This window comes from Rhinopithecus roxellana, chromosome 9 (assembly GCF_007565055.1).
Source record: "Rhinopithecus roxellana isolate Shanxi Qingling chromosome 9, ASM756505v1, whole genome shotgun sequence".
NCBI classification, from domain to species: Eukaryota; Metazoa; Chordata; class Mammalia; order Primates; family Cercopithecidae; genus Rhinopithecus; species Rhinopithecus roxellana.
Window position 1 is genome coordinate 16,761,152 of NC_044557.1, and position 18,470 is coordinate 16,779,621.

The window sequence follows — 18,470 nt, forward strand, 5'->3', positions numbered from 1 at the left end:
GCTGGGATTTGAATCCAGATCATGGAACTCTGCATGGGGGAATGCAGGTGTGGGGATGCCCATAAAGGAAGGAAGGGTGGCCCAGCCCCACTGAGCCCAGTTGCTCCCTGCAACCCTGGAGGAAACTGCTCTGCTGTCAGGTGGGGAGAGGGCCCAGGTGGCTAGGCCTCCCCTTGCTTGCTGGCTCAGGGCATCACAGTGGGACAAGGAGATTTAGAGTATATGTCTTCTTTCCTTTTCCTATTTCATTCAAAAGGTCATTTAGTATCAAGCAAGAGGAGCCTTAGCTTAACCCTGCAGATCAGGCAAGACTTGAGTTACAAAAGAATACATTCTTTTCGCACTTTTAATTCTCCTCTACTTTTGTTGGCAAGAGCAGGTCTGTGTCCCAGGTTTGGAATCCAGTTTTCATCCCACACCAAAGCGCCTACTGTTTGGGTGAGCACCCTGGAGCCTGGCCACGTGGAGCTGTGTGGCAGGAAGGTCCCCACAGAAGGGTCACGGCGCCACTGCCCAGGTCCAGCTCAACTCTGCTGCCAGGGTTGCCTGTTCTGGCTCCCTGGGGCTTGCACGTCCTGTTCCCAGGATCTGCACATAGGGGTACCTTTCTGCATCTCTCTGTCAGTGGTAGGTACTCCTCCAAGCCCCCATGGCTTGCCAGCCTGGAGACAGCGGCCTGCACCCCGCCCCGTTGCATGCCAGCTGAGAGGAGCCTGGGCCAGAAGCCCCACAGCGGTTGGCTGTGGCTTGGACACCGGTTGGGGGCAACAGGGCAGGGGCTGGCCGCCCAGCCCCAATCCTATGGCCCCTTGCTCTGGGTGGGGACCAATGAGGAGCGGGTGGGGAAGGCGCCTCAGGCAGGCCCTAGGGACCATGGGCGGCTTATGTTCCACGATTTTGAGGCCATTTGCAGCGAGCTCAGCCAGCCTGCCCCTCCCCTGCAGCCGCCACCACCGGCACAGCACCGCCACCAGTGTCTTCGGGGCTTTCTTCAGAGGAGACTGTCAGCATCCTCAAGTTCCAGGTGCTCTGGCCCCAGTCCTGCTTCTTGACGCTTTTTGCCAGGGGCTGCCTCCCCTTCTCAATGGCCTGAACCTTGGCCAGTTCCCACAAAGTTTGACGGGAACACAAGGCTGTCACTGACATTTGTGGCACTATAACTTACAGGCACGCGTGTTGCACACATCGGACACTGTGCCACATGCAGTGACACCATCTGAGGTGCGCACGCCGCACGCGCACCCCGCACGCGCACGCCGCACCGTCTTGGCTTGGCGTTCTGCACACGCGTGTGTAACGGCTTGGGTTGGCGTTCCTCGCTTGGCTTGGTGTTGGTCGCTTGACTTGACGTTCCTTGCTTGGCTTGGCATTGGTCGCTTTGCTTCCTGGTCCTTGCGTGGATTGGCGTTTCCTCCCTCGGCATTCCTTTGCTGGGCTTGACCTTTCCTTGGCTGGGCTTGGCATTCCCCTGACTGGGCTGGGTGTTTCCTTGGCGGGTGGGTGGAGGGGCTTGGCCTTTCCCCGGGTGGGTGTGGGCTTTCCCCCGGGGTGGGAGTGGGGATTTTCCCAGGTGGGTGTGGCCTTGCAAATACTGCTGGGCTTGGCCTCTCCTCGCCTGGGCTGGGCTCCACTGCTTTGGTGGGTTTTGGCTGTGCTTGACCTTTCTCCTGTAACAGATTGGAAACCTAGAGTATCTTGCTTGTTGGTGAAATTTGTTGGCAGAGGTGATTGGCTGGCTACTACCTGGCTCCCCAGGCTGGTAAAAGAGGATGGGGGCTGAGGTTTCTTCAAAGCCGGCTGCCTCTACTATGAAGAAGCCTTTTGGCCTCAGCAGCAAGATGGGCAAGTGGTGCTGCCACTGCTTCCCCTCCTGCAGGGGGAGTAGCAAGAACAACGTAGACTCTGGGGGAGACCACGACGACATCGCCTTTTTGGAGCCAAGGTAACACATCCGTCGAGAAGATCTGGGCAAGTTCCACAGAGCTGCCTGGTGGGGTAAAGTCCCCAAAGGGGATCAGAGGCGGAATGTGTGGAGATGGGGTGGGGATTTGCCCTTCTGTTGGGTGGGCGAGGGCTGACTTTCTTGCCTCTGCAGGCCCCACAGCACCCTGGATGTGGAAACCTCGGAGAGGTTGGCGCAAAGTCCTCTTTATGAGCAACAACACAAAAAAATTTTAGCTGATTTCCAATCAGTAATAATTTCCTTTACATAACACTTAATAGACTGTTTTAAAGTGGTTTAACTTGCAAGATTAAGTCGATGCAGCAGATTATTTTTAATGTACACATTTAAAACAATGTTATATGCATTATAGAAAGGTGTGTAATGAGAAATAATTCCTATAATATATCGACTTCTGGGCTAAATATTCTTCAGATAAAATCCAATGTGCGTTTTATGTCAATGTATCCCTATATAAATATGTTCTTCACTGAGGAGTCTTAGAAAGAAACTGAAATGGGAAGATGGTTCATGTCCTTGAATAAGAAGATTCATTTTTCTCAAGATGTGAGTTCTTTATGTATCACCTTTCCCTAAGCCCAAATAAAAATATCAAAGTTTTATCATTTTTAAGTTACACATGGTGTCTTTTACTATTGTGGTAAATTAGTGTTTTGTAACAGAATGGAAAAAGACTTGCCTTTCTAGGTATCAAAATGTACTAATATTTCCACAAATTGTTTACCAGCAACTGAAAAGACATAAATGAATAGAACAGAATAGAAAATCCAGAACTACCCAAATGTATGTAAGAATTTAGAAGTTGATAATGGTCACATTTCATATTAGTAGAAATGTAGCAGAACGAGCCGCAGACAAAACTCTTCAGACACCAGATTAAAGAAGGAAGAGGTTTTTTATTCAGCCAGGAGCATCAGCAGACTCGTGTCTGAAGAGCCGAGCTCCCCGAAAAAGAAATACTTGGCCTTTTTAAAGGCTTACAACTTTAAGGGGCCCACGTGAAAGGGTCGTGATAAATCGAGCAAGTGTGGGAAACGTGACTGGGGGCTACATGCATCAGCTAACAGAACAAAAAGTTTTACAATGCTTTTTTCATACAGTGTCTGGAATTTACAGATAACACAAGTAGTTTAGGTCAGGGGTTGATGTTATTATTATTACCTTTTTTTAACTCCTAGGGCCGGGTGGTGGTGCCAAGGTTGTCTGGCTATTTATCTTACTTTTATTTCTTTCGAACTTTTTGCTTTCTCTTTTTCCTCCTGTCTTGTGAACTAGGCAAGGTAGTGGGGAGGAGGCAGCAGTAGTAGTAGTGGTCTCCTTCCTTAGAAAAAGATGAATTATTAATAAATGAAATGCCTGCTATTTGGAGAAAACTAGATGTTTATGTCACAAAATAAGTCTCTGATGGAATATAGATTAAAAGTTTTAAATATTCAAAATGAGAAAAGTACCAGAAGAAAACACAAATGCCTATTTATACAGATATATTTTTATCTTGACAAAGGCCTTCCAAGAACCTCACAAGCAAGCATTCTGAAGGTTGTTTTGGCAAAATAAAAATTAAAACACCTTGTATATAAGAAAAAAATTAGCAAAAGACAGCATACATGCAAAATATTTACTATATATATATTAGATAAGAAATGTGTTTTCATCTTACAGATAATTCTTTCAAATCAACAAGAAAAAAAAAATAAGCTCAATTTAAAATTGGGCAAAGTACTTTTTTGCAGATCTTCCAGTGACCTATGCACATAGGAAAACACTTAGTGTTCCTGGTGAGAGAAGGAATTTAAAAGAGGATTGAAATACTGTTTTCTATCCACAAAGTGTGAGGATGAAGAGCAGCGGTACTTATATAGTTGCTTAAAGTTTAAGTTGCTGTGAGTTTTCAAATAGACACTTTGGTGTTAAGAACCACATTTTAGAAATGTCTATGTGCCTTTTACCCATCAATTCCATTGTACTGAAATATCTTTGGGAAATTGATTTATCTGTCTTTCTCAGTGTTACTTAAAATAGCAGTGTATTAAGAACTCATAACGGATTTTACGAACAAATTTCAGTGCATCCATAGGATGGAATAATACGTAACCATTGAGGATGTCAATAGATACAGATATACGTTGACATGCGAAGATATACTTTGCTATACCAAGTGACAAAAAACCAGGTTATATATACACACAAACAGAATATGCTCTTGTGTTAGGTGAAAATACAATAAAACTTATTTCTGGGCATTTGTATTGTAAGTGAAGTTTTTCCTTTTTTCTTATCTATGATTTTTGCAATGAACCTCTGAAAAGTTCTAAAGTTCATTCTGAATGAAATAATCCTTGGGAAGAGAAGGAATATAATATTTGCATAGATCAATTCTCAGTTTCTATTACTTATTTATGTGGATGGATATCTTATGTGAACTTTTAGCCTCTTCAGAAGTAGAGGGAATGTTTTTGCCTGTGCCTGTAGATTTTATGTGTAGATTTTATTATGTATACATTTTATTATGTAAGTATCTTTTCATTATATATAGATTAACATGTTCAAGAAGTATGGATTAATCATTTTAGTTATATCTTTATGAAAACTAAAATAGCAAATATAAATGATCATTACTATTACAAATGTATTGCTGTACTCTACAGGAGTTTTCTTTAAAAATATTGAACTTGGGCTGGGCGCAGTGGCTCACGCCTATAATCCCAGTACTTTGGGAAGCCAAGGAGGGCGGATCACCTGAGGTTTGGAGTTCGAGACCAACCTGACCAACATGGAGAAACCCTGTCTCTACTAAAAATACAAAATTAGCCGGCTCTGGTGGCTCATGCCTGTAATCCCAACTACTTGGGAGGCTGAGGCGGGAGAATCACTTGAACATGGAGGTGGAGGTTGCGGTGAGCTGAGATCACACCATTGCATTCTAGCCTGGGCAATAAGAGTGAGACTGTGTCTCAAAAAAAAAAAAAAAAAAAAAAAAAAAAAAAAAAAAAAAAAAAATTGAACTCCCCAGCTGTGTTTATCCATTCTTTCAATCCATTTATTCATCAAATATAAGCCATCTACCTATAATGTGGCAGGCATAGTCTACTATCTTGCAGTATCCTTCCATCTTCGAAAACTTCATGTTTACCTGCTCAGCTTGAGCAAGGTGAGAGATTTAAAATTAGAGTAATAGGACTTAATCTCAACTGAAGCTTTTCCTCCCTCCTTTCAAACAAAAGCATTCTGAAGGTAGAAAATAGTAAAAAATAACCTTTAACTGCCCTTTTGAAAATTTATAACAGTCTTGGATAAAGACTGTTTTAGCACTTTTAAGAACTAAAATGTGGTACATAAACACCATGGAATACTATGCAGCCATAAAAAAGAATGAGAGCATAACCTTTGCATGGACATGGTGTTGGAGGCCATTATCCTTAGCAAACTAACTTAGGAACAGAAAACCAAATACTGCATGTTCTCACTTATAATGGGGAGCTAAATGGTAAGAACACAAAGGTACCTAGAAGGGAGCAACACACATTGGGGCCTATTGGAGGGATGAGGGAGAGAAGCAGGAAATATAACTAATGGGTACTGGGCTTAATACCTGGGTGAAGAAATAATTTATACAATCAACCCTCTTGGCACACATTTACCTGTGTAACAAACCTGCAATATACCTATGTATATTTACCAATTTACCTATGTAACATCCTGCAATATACCCCTGAGTGTGAAAGTTGAAAAAAACTCCACAAATAGTTTCATAAATTCATTAAAAAAGCAAATTTATAAGTTTCAAATCCTAATATTTATCACTGGAAATATCTGATTTACATATACTCTATAAATCTAGGTATTGAAAAAATGAGCCATACCTATTCATTTGAACCCCAAGTTTCCTTTGGTTTAAAGTTTTTTTGAAAATTAAAGTAAAAATTAGTTTTGACATTTGTTGTTTCTACCTTAGCCCTCTTATTCCATAGTACTTTTAAGAACCAAAATTTATCTAAATGCCAATCATCTGGTTAGAATTGCCTCAGAACTGTTATACGTACCATATTCTACTTAATGTAAGCCACCATGGATTGTATGATGCCCCATTATTTCATGTGTCAATAAGAGAACTATGTAAATGCTACCAATTATAGTTACAGTAAGTCATGAATTACAAGTGGTACTACAATGTAAGGAATGTCAAAACATGAAGACAGCGTCTTATAATCATCAAAATACAATGTAAACTGTCATCTTTAAAACATACCTCAAAGTGTATGTATAATTGTATTATCTCACTTAATTCAAGTGTTGTTTTTAGTAGTATTAGCAAAAATAACAATTATTGAACTGTTATTTGTGTTAGGAACTCTTCTATATATTTTGTGTAGAGTCTCATTTAAGCATTACAGTGGTTTCCTGTGAGAAAGCTACTATTTTCATTCCCATTTTATTGATGAGGAAATTGAGACACAAAAAGGCTAAGCAACAGCTAGGAAGTGACAAAGCTCAGAGCAGGATTCCAGCCCAAATTTAATGTAATCAAAGGGCTATGCTCTTTCTTTTCAGATAGGCTGCTATTTCATTAATACAGTGAGAAATGAGAGGTAATTAATAGTGTGCTTTCTCTACAGGAAAATTAAATGCTTGTTTTGAAGGCAGAGGGATAGCATGCTATTCAATGTTTGCAATTACGTGAATCATTGATACGGCTTTAGATAGTACACTACAATTTGCTAAAACGTCTTCTCACTCTCATAGGACTGCTCTACATTTGGCCTGTGGGAATTCAGAAGTAGTAAAACTCCTGCTGGATAGAAAATGTCAACTTCATGTCTTTGACAGCAAAAAGAGGACAGCTCTAATAAAGGTATGCAGTAGCCAACTATATCAGCATGAGATGGATTTGATTTCAATACATAGAATAAAAATGAGTTTTCTTATTTAAATATAACTTATTGATGAAACCTGTGGAATGTTTATCTTGAATTCCTAGGATTTATAATTTGTTTTTGGTCTAATATTGGCAGGCTGTACAATGTGCAATACTTTTGCTACGACGTGGTATTGATCCAAATCTTCCGGATGTGTATGGCAATACTGCCCTACACTATGCTGTCTACAGTGAAGATAGATTAATGCAATTAGCAATTAAACACTGCTTTTATACAATGCTGATATCAAATCAAAAAACAAGGTATAGATCTAATTTTATTTTCAAAATACCCAATGCATTTATTTTAACATTGACCTGTGTAAGGGCCAGTTTTCTATATTTGGAAGCTCAAGTATAACCTGAATGAAAATATTTTGAAATGACTTAATTATCTAAGACTTTATTTTAAATATTGTCACTTTTAAAGACACATTAGAGGGTACAGCATTTTTTATGCACTTGCGGTAAATATTTTTTTTTGAAAACTCTGGATTTGTAAAAGGTAAGACTTACTTTTTTTTCAATTTTCCCTCCCAGTTTCCCCCTCCCCCCCAAACAATGTAAAATGTCAAAATTTGCCCTGGAAATAGGTTTTACATTAAAACTCCAAGAAAACTAAAACATGCTTCAGTGAATAGAAATCTTGCTGCTTTGGCAAGCTCCTAAAAAAAAAAATAAAAAAAAAACTGTAATAGATATGAAGTGATGTATCTCTCAGTGGCAAGGCTTAAGATATTTCTGATTGCACATCTAGTTCTAGATCCTTGAGGAATTGCCATACTGATTTCCATAATGGATGAACAAGGATCTAGAACTAGATGTACCATATGACCCAGCCATCCCACTACTGGGTATATACCCAAAGGATTATAAATCATGCTGCTATAAAGACACATGCACATGTATGTTTATTGTGGCACTCTTCACAATAGCAAAGACTTGGAATCAACCCAAATGTCCATCTGTGACAGACTGGATTAAGAAAATGTGGCACATATACACCATGGAATACTATGCAGCCATAAAAAAGGATGAGTTTGCATCCTTTGTAGGGACATGGATGCAGCTGGAAACCATCATTCTTAGCAAACTATCACAAGAAGAGAAAACCAAACACCGCATGTTCTCACTCATAGGTGGGAACTGAACAATGAGATCACTTGGACTCGGGAAGGGGAACATCACACACCAGGGCCTATCATGGTGAGGGGGGAGGGATTGCATTGGGAGTTATACCTGATATAAATGACGAATTGATGGGTGCTGATGAGTTGATGGGTGCAGCACACCAACATGGCACAAGTATACATATGTAACAAACCTGCACATTATGCACATGTACCCTAGAACTTAAAGTATAATAATATAGAGGTCAATTTGGATATTAGGTAATGGAGAGAAAAGACCATGAAGAGGTTTTATATGTATGTTTTTTGTTGTTGTGCATTCATTTGTTCCCTTTGCATGGTGAGACAAGGTTCTCTTCAGTTTTAGAGAATGACAGTTTTTCAATTTGGGAGAGGGAGTTAGTGAGTTGTAAACTGCCTAGAGATCAATTTTAGGAGGCCTCTGAGGAACCAGATTGGCTGTGAATAGGTGGTGATATTGTGGGAAACCCTTGAGCAGAGGGAATAACGAGTAATTCACTGACTTACTATCCTATTCTGGTAGAAATGGCCGCTTAGATAGAGTCTCAACTCTGCTTTCAAATCTAGAATGTCCTGATGGGAAGGTGGGAGATAAGGAGCTTATAAATAACAAGATGAAGTTGGATTTTGAGTTTACTACACCCTGTTCTACCCCTACCCAGGAAAATTAAGTGGTGTTTTCAGCAAATGAGTCTCTCTCTCATTCTTTCCTCTTTTTGGCCAAATGCTCAAATGATAAAGGGAATTGGTCATGTGGGTGAGAGATGACACTGAAGTAATTGTCCATTGCACTAGTTTTCAGCTAGAATTGTGAATTAGAGTAACCTGAGAAAAAATTTTAAATAATCTGCAAGTCTAGGTTCTATCCTGAAGATTTTAATAGCGTATGTTTAAAAATGTTTCCTTGAGGCCAGGTGCAATGGCTCCTGCCTTTAATCGCAGCACTTCGGGAGGCCAAGGCAGGTGGATCACAAGGTCAGGAGATGGACACCATCCTGGCCAACATGGTGAAACCCCGTCTCTCCTAAAAAAACAAAAATTAGCTGGACGTGGTGGCACATGCCTGTAGTCCTATCTACTCAGGAGGCTGAGGCAGGAGAATCGCTTGAACCCAGGAGGCAGAGGTTGCAGTAAGCCAAGATTGTGCCACTGCACTCCAGCCTGGTGACAGATCGAGACTCAGTGTCAAAAAAAAAAAAAAAAAAAAAAAAAGTGTCCTTGAAGCCAGGCATGGTGGTGCATGTGGTGCATGGCTATAATCCCAGCTGCTAGGGAGACTGAGGTGGGAGGACTGCTTGAGCTCAGGAGTTCGAGTCTAGCCTGGGCAACATAATGAGACCCTGTCTCTAACAACAACAACAACAACAACAAATTCCTCAAAATCCGTGTATGCTTTTGCTTAAGAATCACTGAATAGATAAGTGTAATAGGTAAATTCTTCTATCTCAGGAACTTAATATATCTCTAGAAGAGTTGGAATTGGATATGTGCTAATTCCTTTACATCTTTCCTTTCCGATAATATTAGTCTGACTTTTTTTTGACACAGGGTCTCACTCTGTTTTCCAGGCTGCAATGCAGTGGTGTGATCACAGCTCACTGCAGCCTCAACCTCCCCAAGCTCAGGTGGTCCTCCCACCTCACTTTTTTTTTGTCTTTAAAGTAGAGATGGGGTTTTTGCCATGTTTCCCAGCCTGGTCTTGAACTCCTGAGCTCAAGCAATTCATCCACCTCAGCCTCTCAAAATGCTAGGATTACAGGTCTGACACCATGCCTGGCCTAATTTGACTTTTATCTGTGATTGGGACATTAAAATGAATATTATTGGCAGTATCTATCAGCTTACAGAATAATACTTTTTCCTTCCTATCATCAGTTATTCAATGCCATTCAGAAGGTCTTTAGAAATTTTCAGTGAGTAGCCTTTCAGTAAGTACAGGCTGGGTTTCTCAGGATTTTATGTCTCTTTGTTATCATTTAAGTGCTTAGGTCAGTAAATCATTTTTAAGAGCAGAGTTTTCTCAATTAGTATTGTAGCAAATTCTAAACCCTTTTTGTCAATTGAAGCTGTATTGTGGACTATCAAGTGTGTCTCTTAAGTTTGTAGAGGTTTGGCATAATCAGGATGGCAGTTTTAAACACTAAAAACCATGGAGTTATTAAGAATACAGATAGGAATTCTGTTAATTTAGTTTCAGCAGTACTATGAACTCATTATTTAGTTAACAATCTGGGAAAATTATATACAAATAGAGTTTAAATGAATAAATGTTGGAAAAATTCTTGAAATGGGCAGTGTGAGTCTTAACAGCAAGTTTTATTGCATGTCAGAGCTTGATCTTTTGGTAAAACATCTGAATTTAAGAAATATTTTACATGCAAATTCTTGCTTTATACACAATGATTTGTCATAGGGTTTGAGGATATAGAGATAAAATATACAGCCCCTGCCCTCAAGAAGCTTTTTGTTTAGATGGGAAAAATTATCCAGTAATACCATGTCAAATGCTGGGGCAGAAGCAAATAATCTTGGAAACAGTAAATGTTTAAAGTGAGTTTTCAAGATAACCAGAGTTAATGTGAGGCAGAGGAGGGGTGTTTCCAAGGGAAGGAGTAGTGAGTGTGTGGGAAAGCACAGAAGAGTGAGAAGGAGACGACTATATTTTATTTACTTTCTATGAGTATAAGTTCATAGGATCTTATATAAAGTTTCCAGTTCATTTGAAAATAGGTAATTTTTTTGAATTACATATTGTTTTTGCATTAATATTGTTTTACAGGGTGGCCTCACACCACTTTTACTCGGTGTATATGGACAGAAACAGCAAATGGTGGAATTTTTAATCAAGAAAAAAGCTAATTTAAATGCACTTGATAGGTTTGGAAGGTATAGTTATTTTATCTCTGTGTTGTTCTGGAGTGATAAGTCATTCAAGTCATAAATATTAAATTAATAAAATTAACTTATACTTATTGGAACATGGTGATCAGTATCAATACAAATCAGTTATGGAGAAATACAGTCATTTGAACTAGGCAACATAAAGAACAGTTTTAGTAGGGTTCATCTTCTCTTATTATATTGACTGATGTTATTTGTTATGTGACGTTTTCGGTTATATGATCTTATGTTAGCTAAAGGGATTTCATATTAGTTTCATGAAGTGCAAACTTTAGCTTTTAGTTTTTGACTCAGTGTTGAACTTCTTAACCCTTTCTATAGTTTTTAACCTCTACTTCTTGTATGCTTTTCCATTAAATATGCTATATTAAACATAAACAGGAGTTGAAAATCATTTTGTCTTTTGAATGACTGCTTTAAGTTGCTTCCTTTGAAGAATATTAATGTTAGCTTATCCCTACATGATGATTAATTGCTATTCCCAAATACTGTGGGTTCATTAGATTTTTTTCCTTCTTTATTTCCAGTATATTTTGATGTTTTTTTAATTGGTATGGAGAGAGGGAGTTAAGATAGTTTTAAGTGGATAACATACACTTCCTTTAATGAAGGCAAGCTGTAGGTGGGTGATAAAGAGAAAAGAGCTAGACTTTAGATTCACACAAAACTGGATTCAGTTCCTAGGTTTCTTACTTGCTAGGTGTGTGACCTTGGGAATGTTATTTACTACCACATATGTTGTCATATATGAAAAGAAGGAGAATATATCCTTCAAAGTTGGCTGTGCATAAGTAAGAAAGACATATATGGCATTTAATTCAGTGCCTAGCACATGCTTATTGGCATCATCAACTGAAGCTACTATAACTACTATTCTTACTATTATTATTAATATTACTGCTTTCAGCCTGCAGATAGCTCATATTTAGCTGATTTTCTATTACACCATATCAGTCTAGGGAAGCTGGGAAGAAATCTTCAGTTAAATCTTTGTCCACTTCAGATAAGCAGCCCTAGCATAGTTTCTTGCCCATCAAAGTCCTTTAAATTAGTAGCTTCTACTATTCAGTACCCCACTGAGATAAGAGGATTCCTTTTTGTCCCTTTCTTTTTTTTTTTGAGACGGAGTCTCGCTCTATCGCCCAGGCTGGAGTGCGGTGGCCGGATCTCAGCTCACTGCAAGCTCCGCCTCCCGGGTTTACGCCATTCTCCTGCCTCAGCCTCCCGAGTAGCTGGGACTACAGGCGCCCGCCACCGCGCCCAGCTAGTTTTTTGTATTTTTTAGTAGAGACGGGGTTTCACGGTGTTAGCCAGGATGGTCTCGATCTCCTGACCTTGTGATCCACCCGTCTTGGCCTCCCAAAGTGCTGGGATTACAGGCTTGAGCCACCGCGCCCGGCCTGTCCCTTTCTTTTAACCTTGGTGGTATTTTACAAAGATGAACACTTGAGCACCCAAGATGCTTATGTTTTTTAGTACATGTAAATGTTTAATTCTGCATGGACAGGCAAGATATTAAATTGGGAAAGTATATCAAATTAGCTTTTAAAATAACTTTATTAAAGTTCCTAAGGGAGAAATTATCTGTCATTTTAGAACTGCTCTTATACTTGCTGTACGTTGTGGATCAGCAAGTATGGTTAGCCTTCTGCTTCAGCAAAATATTGATGTATTTTCTCAAGATGTATCTGGGTGGACTGCTGAAGATTATGCTGTTTCTAGTCATCATAATATGTAAGTATTTACATTAAAAGGCTAGTTAACACTAAATTGAGGTTTAAAATAGTTTTAACTTTTGCATCTTAGATATCAGGTGAGATGTCATAGTTTGGTTTAGGTAGTTTTAGAGTGGCCATGAGTTAGTCCACTGGATCAGCTGGAAATCAAACAAAAAGTTAGACTAGTTAGAAGTGCCAATGGGTGCAGGATTCTTTACCTCAGGACTTTTAAGACCTTTATCCTTAGAGATCCCAAGATTGTTCATTTCATTCCAAGTATAACACCTATGCATTGGATAAAAAACAGAATCACATCTTTGATTTTTCTGATTAGTTATTTGGGTCTTTAAATGTCTAGTTTAGCAGAAAGTCTTGTATTGTTTTCTGGGGACTGTCTCCTATGCACTCCCTGAATTTGTCCAAGGAAGACAATCCTTTTTATCAAGTCAGAAGGAGGAGGAAAAAAGGACATTTTAATCATTCTGTTGTTTCCATTGATTCTGTTGCTGCATTGTCGCCACTGAAACTGGTCCTGCTGCCTGGTAATGGTTGACCTTTGACACCAACATGCCCTTACTGATTGAGATCCCTCAAGTCTTCATGGTGATCCATACATAGACTTCAAAGTTACAACATTCTTTACTTCACATACCTGTGCTTATGTGCTCAGTCATTGTTCCCAAAGCACCAGCACCCTGCTCTGGCAGCTTGACATCCTGGCTTTATCTGCATGCAAAGTGAGCAAATTGACCCTCCCCACCACATTCAAAACTTGATGTGGAACCCACATCTTATCCTAGACTTAACTGAGAACTTCATAGTAAGAGATCCTTTGAGTCCTGTGTTGGTCTTTTCTCTAGCAGATATTAATTGGGCTTGTTCTAAACTGTCAAAGAGGTTCAAATAATGTGGCAGAAAGAGATCAGTGTTTGTTTCTTCTTCTTTGCTACCAGATATGTACCCTGAGGCACCTTTATATCCTGTATAGTACCTTAGGCAGTAGAAAGTCTCATGTTAACCTTCCCTAGAGCAGTGGGCACCCAATTGTGGTTGGCCCCTTGAGTGATCTGTTTTCCATGATAATGAAAATTTCCCAAGCTACTTGCATCTTTTCCTCAGTATTTAAAAATATTTTCAAATTCTACCTCACAGGAAGCCGTTGAAGATAATTCTCGAGATCTCAAGTAGGTTAGTTGGACTTAGAGCTAAACTGCGTTCATGACTTATCACTGTCCATGTGTAAAAGTAGGGCTTTGTGCTTGCTTTGGCTGCACATATCCTAAAATTGGAGCAATACAGAGAAAATTAGCATGGCCCCTGAATAGGCAGGCTGCACAAATTTTTGAAGCATTCTATATTTTGCATAGTCACTGGAAGGTCATTTGACTATTTGCTGACTAACTCTAAGGAAACAGTGTGAATCAAAGCAAAATGGGTGCCATCTGAGTATTGAAATTGTGATTTTTGCTATAAAAATATTCATGTAAGGTGGCCTATGAGATGTTCCCAGAGCTGAATAATGTGTAGAGTGTTGTGTGCAAAATATATTGTTAGTATGTATCTCAAAAATTAGAGAATGTCAATTTGCAACTTCTTCATGGAACCTAAAACAAATAAAAGCAGGGTTTTGATCTCCCATGTCAGCTGGAGATGAACATGGACATGACGCATTATCCTAACAAACATCTGCTGGTTCAGAGTGTGAGTCTGTAGAGAAGGATCATTGGTCCAAGCCAGGTCTTGACATTCATCCATCGGTTTTTCTGCTCTTGGTGTGATTGAAACTCCATAATCGTGGACAATCATGTTACCTACTTTAATGAGATATTTAGAAATAAATTTAGTTATAAACTGTGAAATAGTTGAGATGCTCTGAATTATAAGCCATAAAGAGTAGGACAACTAATAATCAAAATTAATAACATTTCCTGAAAGCTACAATATTTGCATATTAGGACCTATGAACACAATACACTTTGGGTTTTTTTTTTTTTTTTTTTTAGACTGAGTCTTGCTCTGTTGCCAGGCTGGAGTGCAGTGGCGCGATCTTGGCTCATTGCAACCTCCATCTCCCGGGTTCAGGTGATTCTCCTGGCTCAGCCTCTCAAGTAGCTGGGACTACAGGCACGTGCCATCATGCCCACTTAATTTTTTGTATTTTTAGTAGAGATGGGGTTTCACTATGTTGGCCAGGATGGTCTCAATCTCTTGACCTCGTGATCTGCCTGCCTTGGCCTCCCAAAGTGCTGGGATTACAGGCATGAGCCACTGCGCCTAGCTACACATTGGGTTTTATTTGGGATTCGAAGATAATTTCGGTCATAAAGTTTAGGAACAGAATATTCCATTGCTTTACTGTTTCTGTGAGCATATAAAAATTTTATCTTGTTAAATCTTTATAGCTTAGTGAAATAAGGCAGCAAAGTCCTCACTTTGTAGAAGACATTGAGCCTAAAAGAAGTAAATTTTCCAAGAACAAATAGCTCTTCATTATGGAGCTAGGACTTCTTCAGAGTTGGGACTTTCTATTATGTCAAGCGAATGCAAGTTAATTTGCTGAGTCATAGTGCCCTCGATTTATGAGTATTTCACCTTACTTTGTTTCTTTTTTATGTAGAAGCTTAATGAAAAGTTTGTAGGATGTACACAAAAGTAGATGGGATAATATTGTTTTCTGATATTCTGATATTGTTTGAAATACTCTAAGAATTTTGCATTTAGTAAGTATTTTTCATGTCAGTATTAAAATAGTAATTTTATTTGTTACATTTTTATACATAGAATTTGCCAATTACTTTCTGATTATAAAGAAAAACAGATGCCAAAAAAATGTTCTGAAAACAGCAATCCAGGTAAGACTTCTGAGAGTGAATTACTTTAGGTCAGTTGTCCCCAGCCTTTTTGCTTTTTTGGCACCAGGGATCGGTTTTGTGGAAGACAGTATTTCCATGGACTAGGGGAAGGTGCAGATGGTTTCAGAATTACTCAAGTACATTGCATTTATTGTGCTACTTTATATTATTATTACATTGTAATATATAATGAAATAATTATACAACTTACCATAATGTAGAATGGGTGGAAGCTCTGAGCTTGTTTTCCTGCAACTAGATGGTCCCATCTGGGGGCAAAGGGAGACAGTGACAGACCATCAGGCATTAGATTCTCATAAGAAGCACACAACCTAGATCCCTCGCATGGGCAGTTCACAACAGGGTTCATGCTTCCATGAGTATCTAATGCTACCAGTGATGATCTGACAGGAGGCGGAGCTTAGGTGGTAATATGAGCCATGGGGCATGGCTATAAATGCAGATGAAGCTTCTCTGGCTTGCCTAATACTCACTTCGTGTGTGGCATGGTTCCAAAAAGGCCATGAACTGCTACCAGTCTGTGGCTTGGGAGTTGTGGATGCCTGTTCTGGGTAGTCCTACCATAGATGAAAAAGTAAAAGTAAGGAAGTTTTGATCATGAACAGCGAAGCACAGATCGTGTTACATATGCTTGTACCAGCAAGGCTCACTGTTACTGACTTTATTCCTCTAAATTTGAAATTCAAAGAGGTATATTTACTTTGTTGGAACAAGATGTGTTCTTCTACCTGGTGGTTAATTGTCGTGGTAACAGTAATTTTGTTAAAACAAGATGCTCTGCTACCGTTCGCCAAAAGATTGTCATAATAAATATACAAATTGCCCAACTATAGGCCCAGCAGATTATAATAAAAGTACAAAAATGTTTCACAATAAGAAAAATGCTAGTATGCTACCTGGATGTGGACACCTAGTATATTGTACAATTCAAACTGTGTGAGGACACCTTTAATTTAGCCCATATGTTTATCAAAGAGCTTCTGTAAGTTAGATTTTGTACGCTGCAGGAGACAAAGATGGAATAGATGTAGTTTTGATCTTTAAGGTGCTCATAACAGAATAGAGCTGTCTCTATTTCATTTCTGTGCTTTTTCAACATAATTTACAAAGAAAACATTTGTATTTATGTTTTCACCTGTCTACTTAACAAATAACTGTCAGATGTCTTTTAGATACTAAGCATTTTTCTAATGCTACAGAACACATTTAAAAATACAGACAGGAGCTTGTTATTATCATTGTCATTTTTATTATTTTGCTACTTTATTCAGTGCTTGCTGTGTGCTAGATGGCCACTGGAAGTTTATATTTATGGTTTATATATTACATTGATTATGTGCCAGACATGTGATGAGGAATGAAAGCTTTAAAAAAAAGTAGGTAGGATTTAAGGTGAGCGTGCAGAGTGAGTAGAATTTTTCTAGGTAAAGTAGCAGAAGAATGATGTTTGGCAGAATGAACATGTAACGAGATGGTGTGTTTGGCAGAAGGAACATCTAACGAGATTGCCTGTATGGGAGGAAGAGCAGCAAGTGCAAAAGCAAGATGCTTGAGTGAACTTTGCAGGGTTTATGAGCAGTTCACTTTTGCTAGTACAAAAAGTGTGAGATACAAGAGGTTGGGAATGAGGTGAATACTAAGCTAAGTCAAGTTTATGATATAATTTTTAATACTATAGAAATTAGTAGCTCTTATCCCATGGGCCATGGGAAATTTACCAGGTAGAATGCTTTGGACTGCAAATACTAGATGAGGAGTGGCTAAAACAGTAGGAATCAGAGTTGTTTTGGTCATTCAGTGATATCCTAGAATCCCACTTGTCCCTCTTTCAGCTGTGCTGTTGGCAGTGTCTTGTTCATGTCTCCTTTCACAGTTGACTAATCTGCATCAGCTGCAGGCATCTTATTCTCAGAACACAACGTTGCAAGGGCTGCTTTTCTTCATGTGTTTCTTTAAATAGGGAGAAAACTTAGAAGCATGCAGTGGACTTTCTGTAACATTTCACTGGCTGGGTCACACCACATGCCCATCCCCAAACCGGGCACTGGGAAAGCAAATGTAATTTTGTGACTAGCTTAGAATAACCATTTCTCTTTCTGAAGCTGGGGAGGAGTATTGGGATAGTAAGTATCCCAATAGATTTGTGTTTCTTCTGCAAGAAAGAATTAGGAATGGCTATTGGTAGGGAGCCAGCAATGGTTGATGCAGGGACTCATTGGAGAAATTTGAGCAGGGGAGTCAGAAGATTAAATTGGAGTGTTAAGGCATTCTGGCTATGGTGTAAAACAGGGGTTGTCAAGCTTTTTCTGTAAAGGACTAGGTGGGAAATATTTTAGACTATGTGATCTCTGTCATACCTACTTAACCCTGCTGTTGTAGTGTGAAAGCAACTATGGATAATATGTAAGCAAATAGGCATGACTGAGATCCAATAAAACTTTATTTACAAAACTATAAGGCAGACTGGATTTGGCCTGTGGCCTATAGTTTGTGACCCCTCATACAGGTTGATGGAAGGTAACTATGTAAAGAAACCGGGAGACAAAGGAAGCTTTTGCAGTAGTCAGCTATAGTTTTCTTGTCAGACATCCTTGGACTAGTATCAATGTATTTAAGGTTTTTACCCATCTGTGGTGAAATAAATAAAGTTAGGAATCTCAGTTTTTCATTTTAAAATGTTGGCCTTTTTTGGTGTTACGCCTTTTTCATTTGTTTTGCTTAAGTTCTTTTTTCATGTAAGAAATAACATTAATAGTTGGCAGATTTTTTTTTTTTAATAAAAGTCATTTGGTAAATGTTTATGTTCCCAGTGGCAGTGAGAATATAAAGCAGAGGCAGAAGAGAGGGATGGTCAATATGATTTAGTGATGATTGAATGAAAAAGGTTTGGGGGATAGAGAGAAATCTCAGATGATTCACAGGTTTCCAGGTTGTACACTAGCATTTAAC

General features: G+C 39.1%; 1 protein-coding gene and 1 non-coding gene across 2 annotated transcripts in view; both read left to right on the forward strand.

Annotated features, from left to right (window-relative positions):
* Positions 1-1,769: 1,769 nt before the first annotated feature.
* The window catches only part of LOC104665285 (POTE ankyrin domain family member A-like), a 75,349-nt gene continuing 58,648 nt past the window's right edge, over positions 1,770-18,470 (forward strand). Inside the window, 8 exon segments of the mRNA XM_030938153.1 lie at positions 1,770-2,027; positions 3,794-3,846; positions 6,707-6,815; positions 6,976-7,092; positions 7,095-7,142; positions 10,809-10,915; positions 12,527-12,664; positions 15,430-15,500. Of these exon segments, the coding sequence (XP_030794013.1) occupies positions 1,770-2,027; positions 3,794-3,846; positions 6,707-6,815; positions 6,976-7,092; positions 7,095-7,142; positions 10,809-10,915; positions 12,527-12,664; positions 15,430-15,500 (901 nt within the window).
* Positions 13,904-14,010, forward strand: LOC115899763. The gene has a single exon (XR_004059372.1). It is a non-coding gene; the product is annotated as a U6 spliceosomal RNA (small nuclear RNA).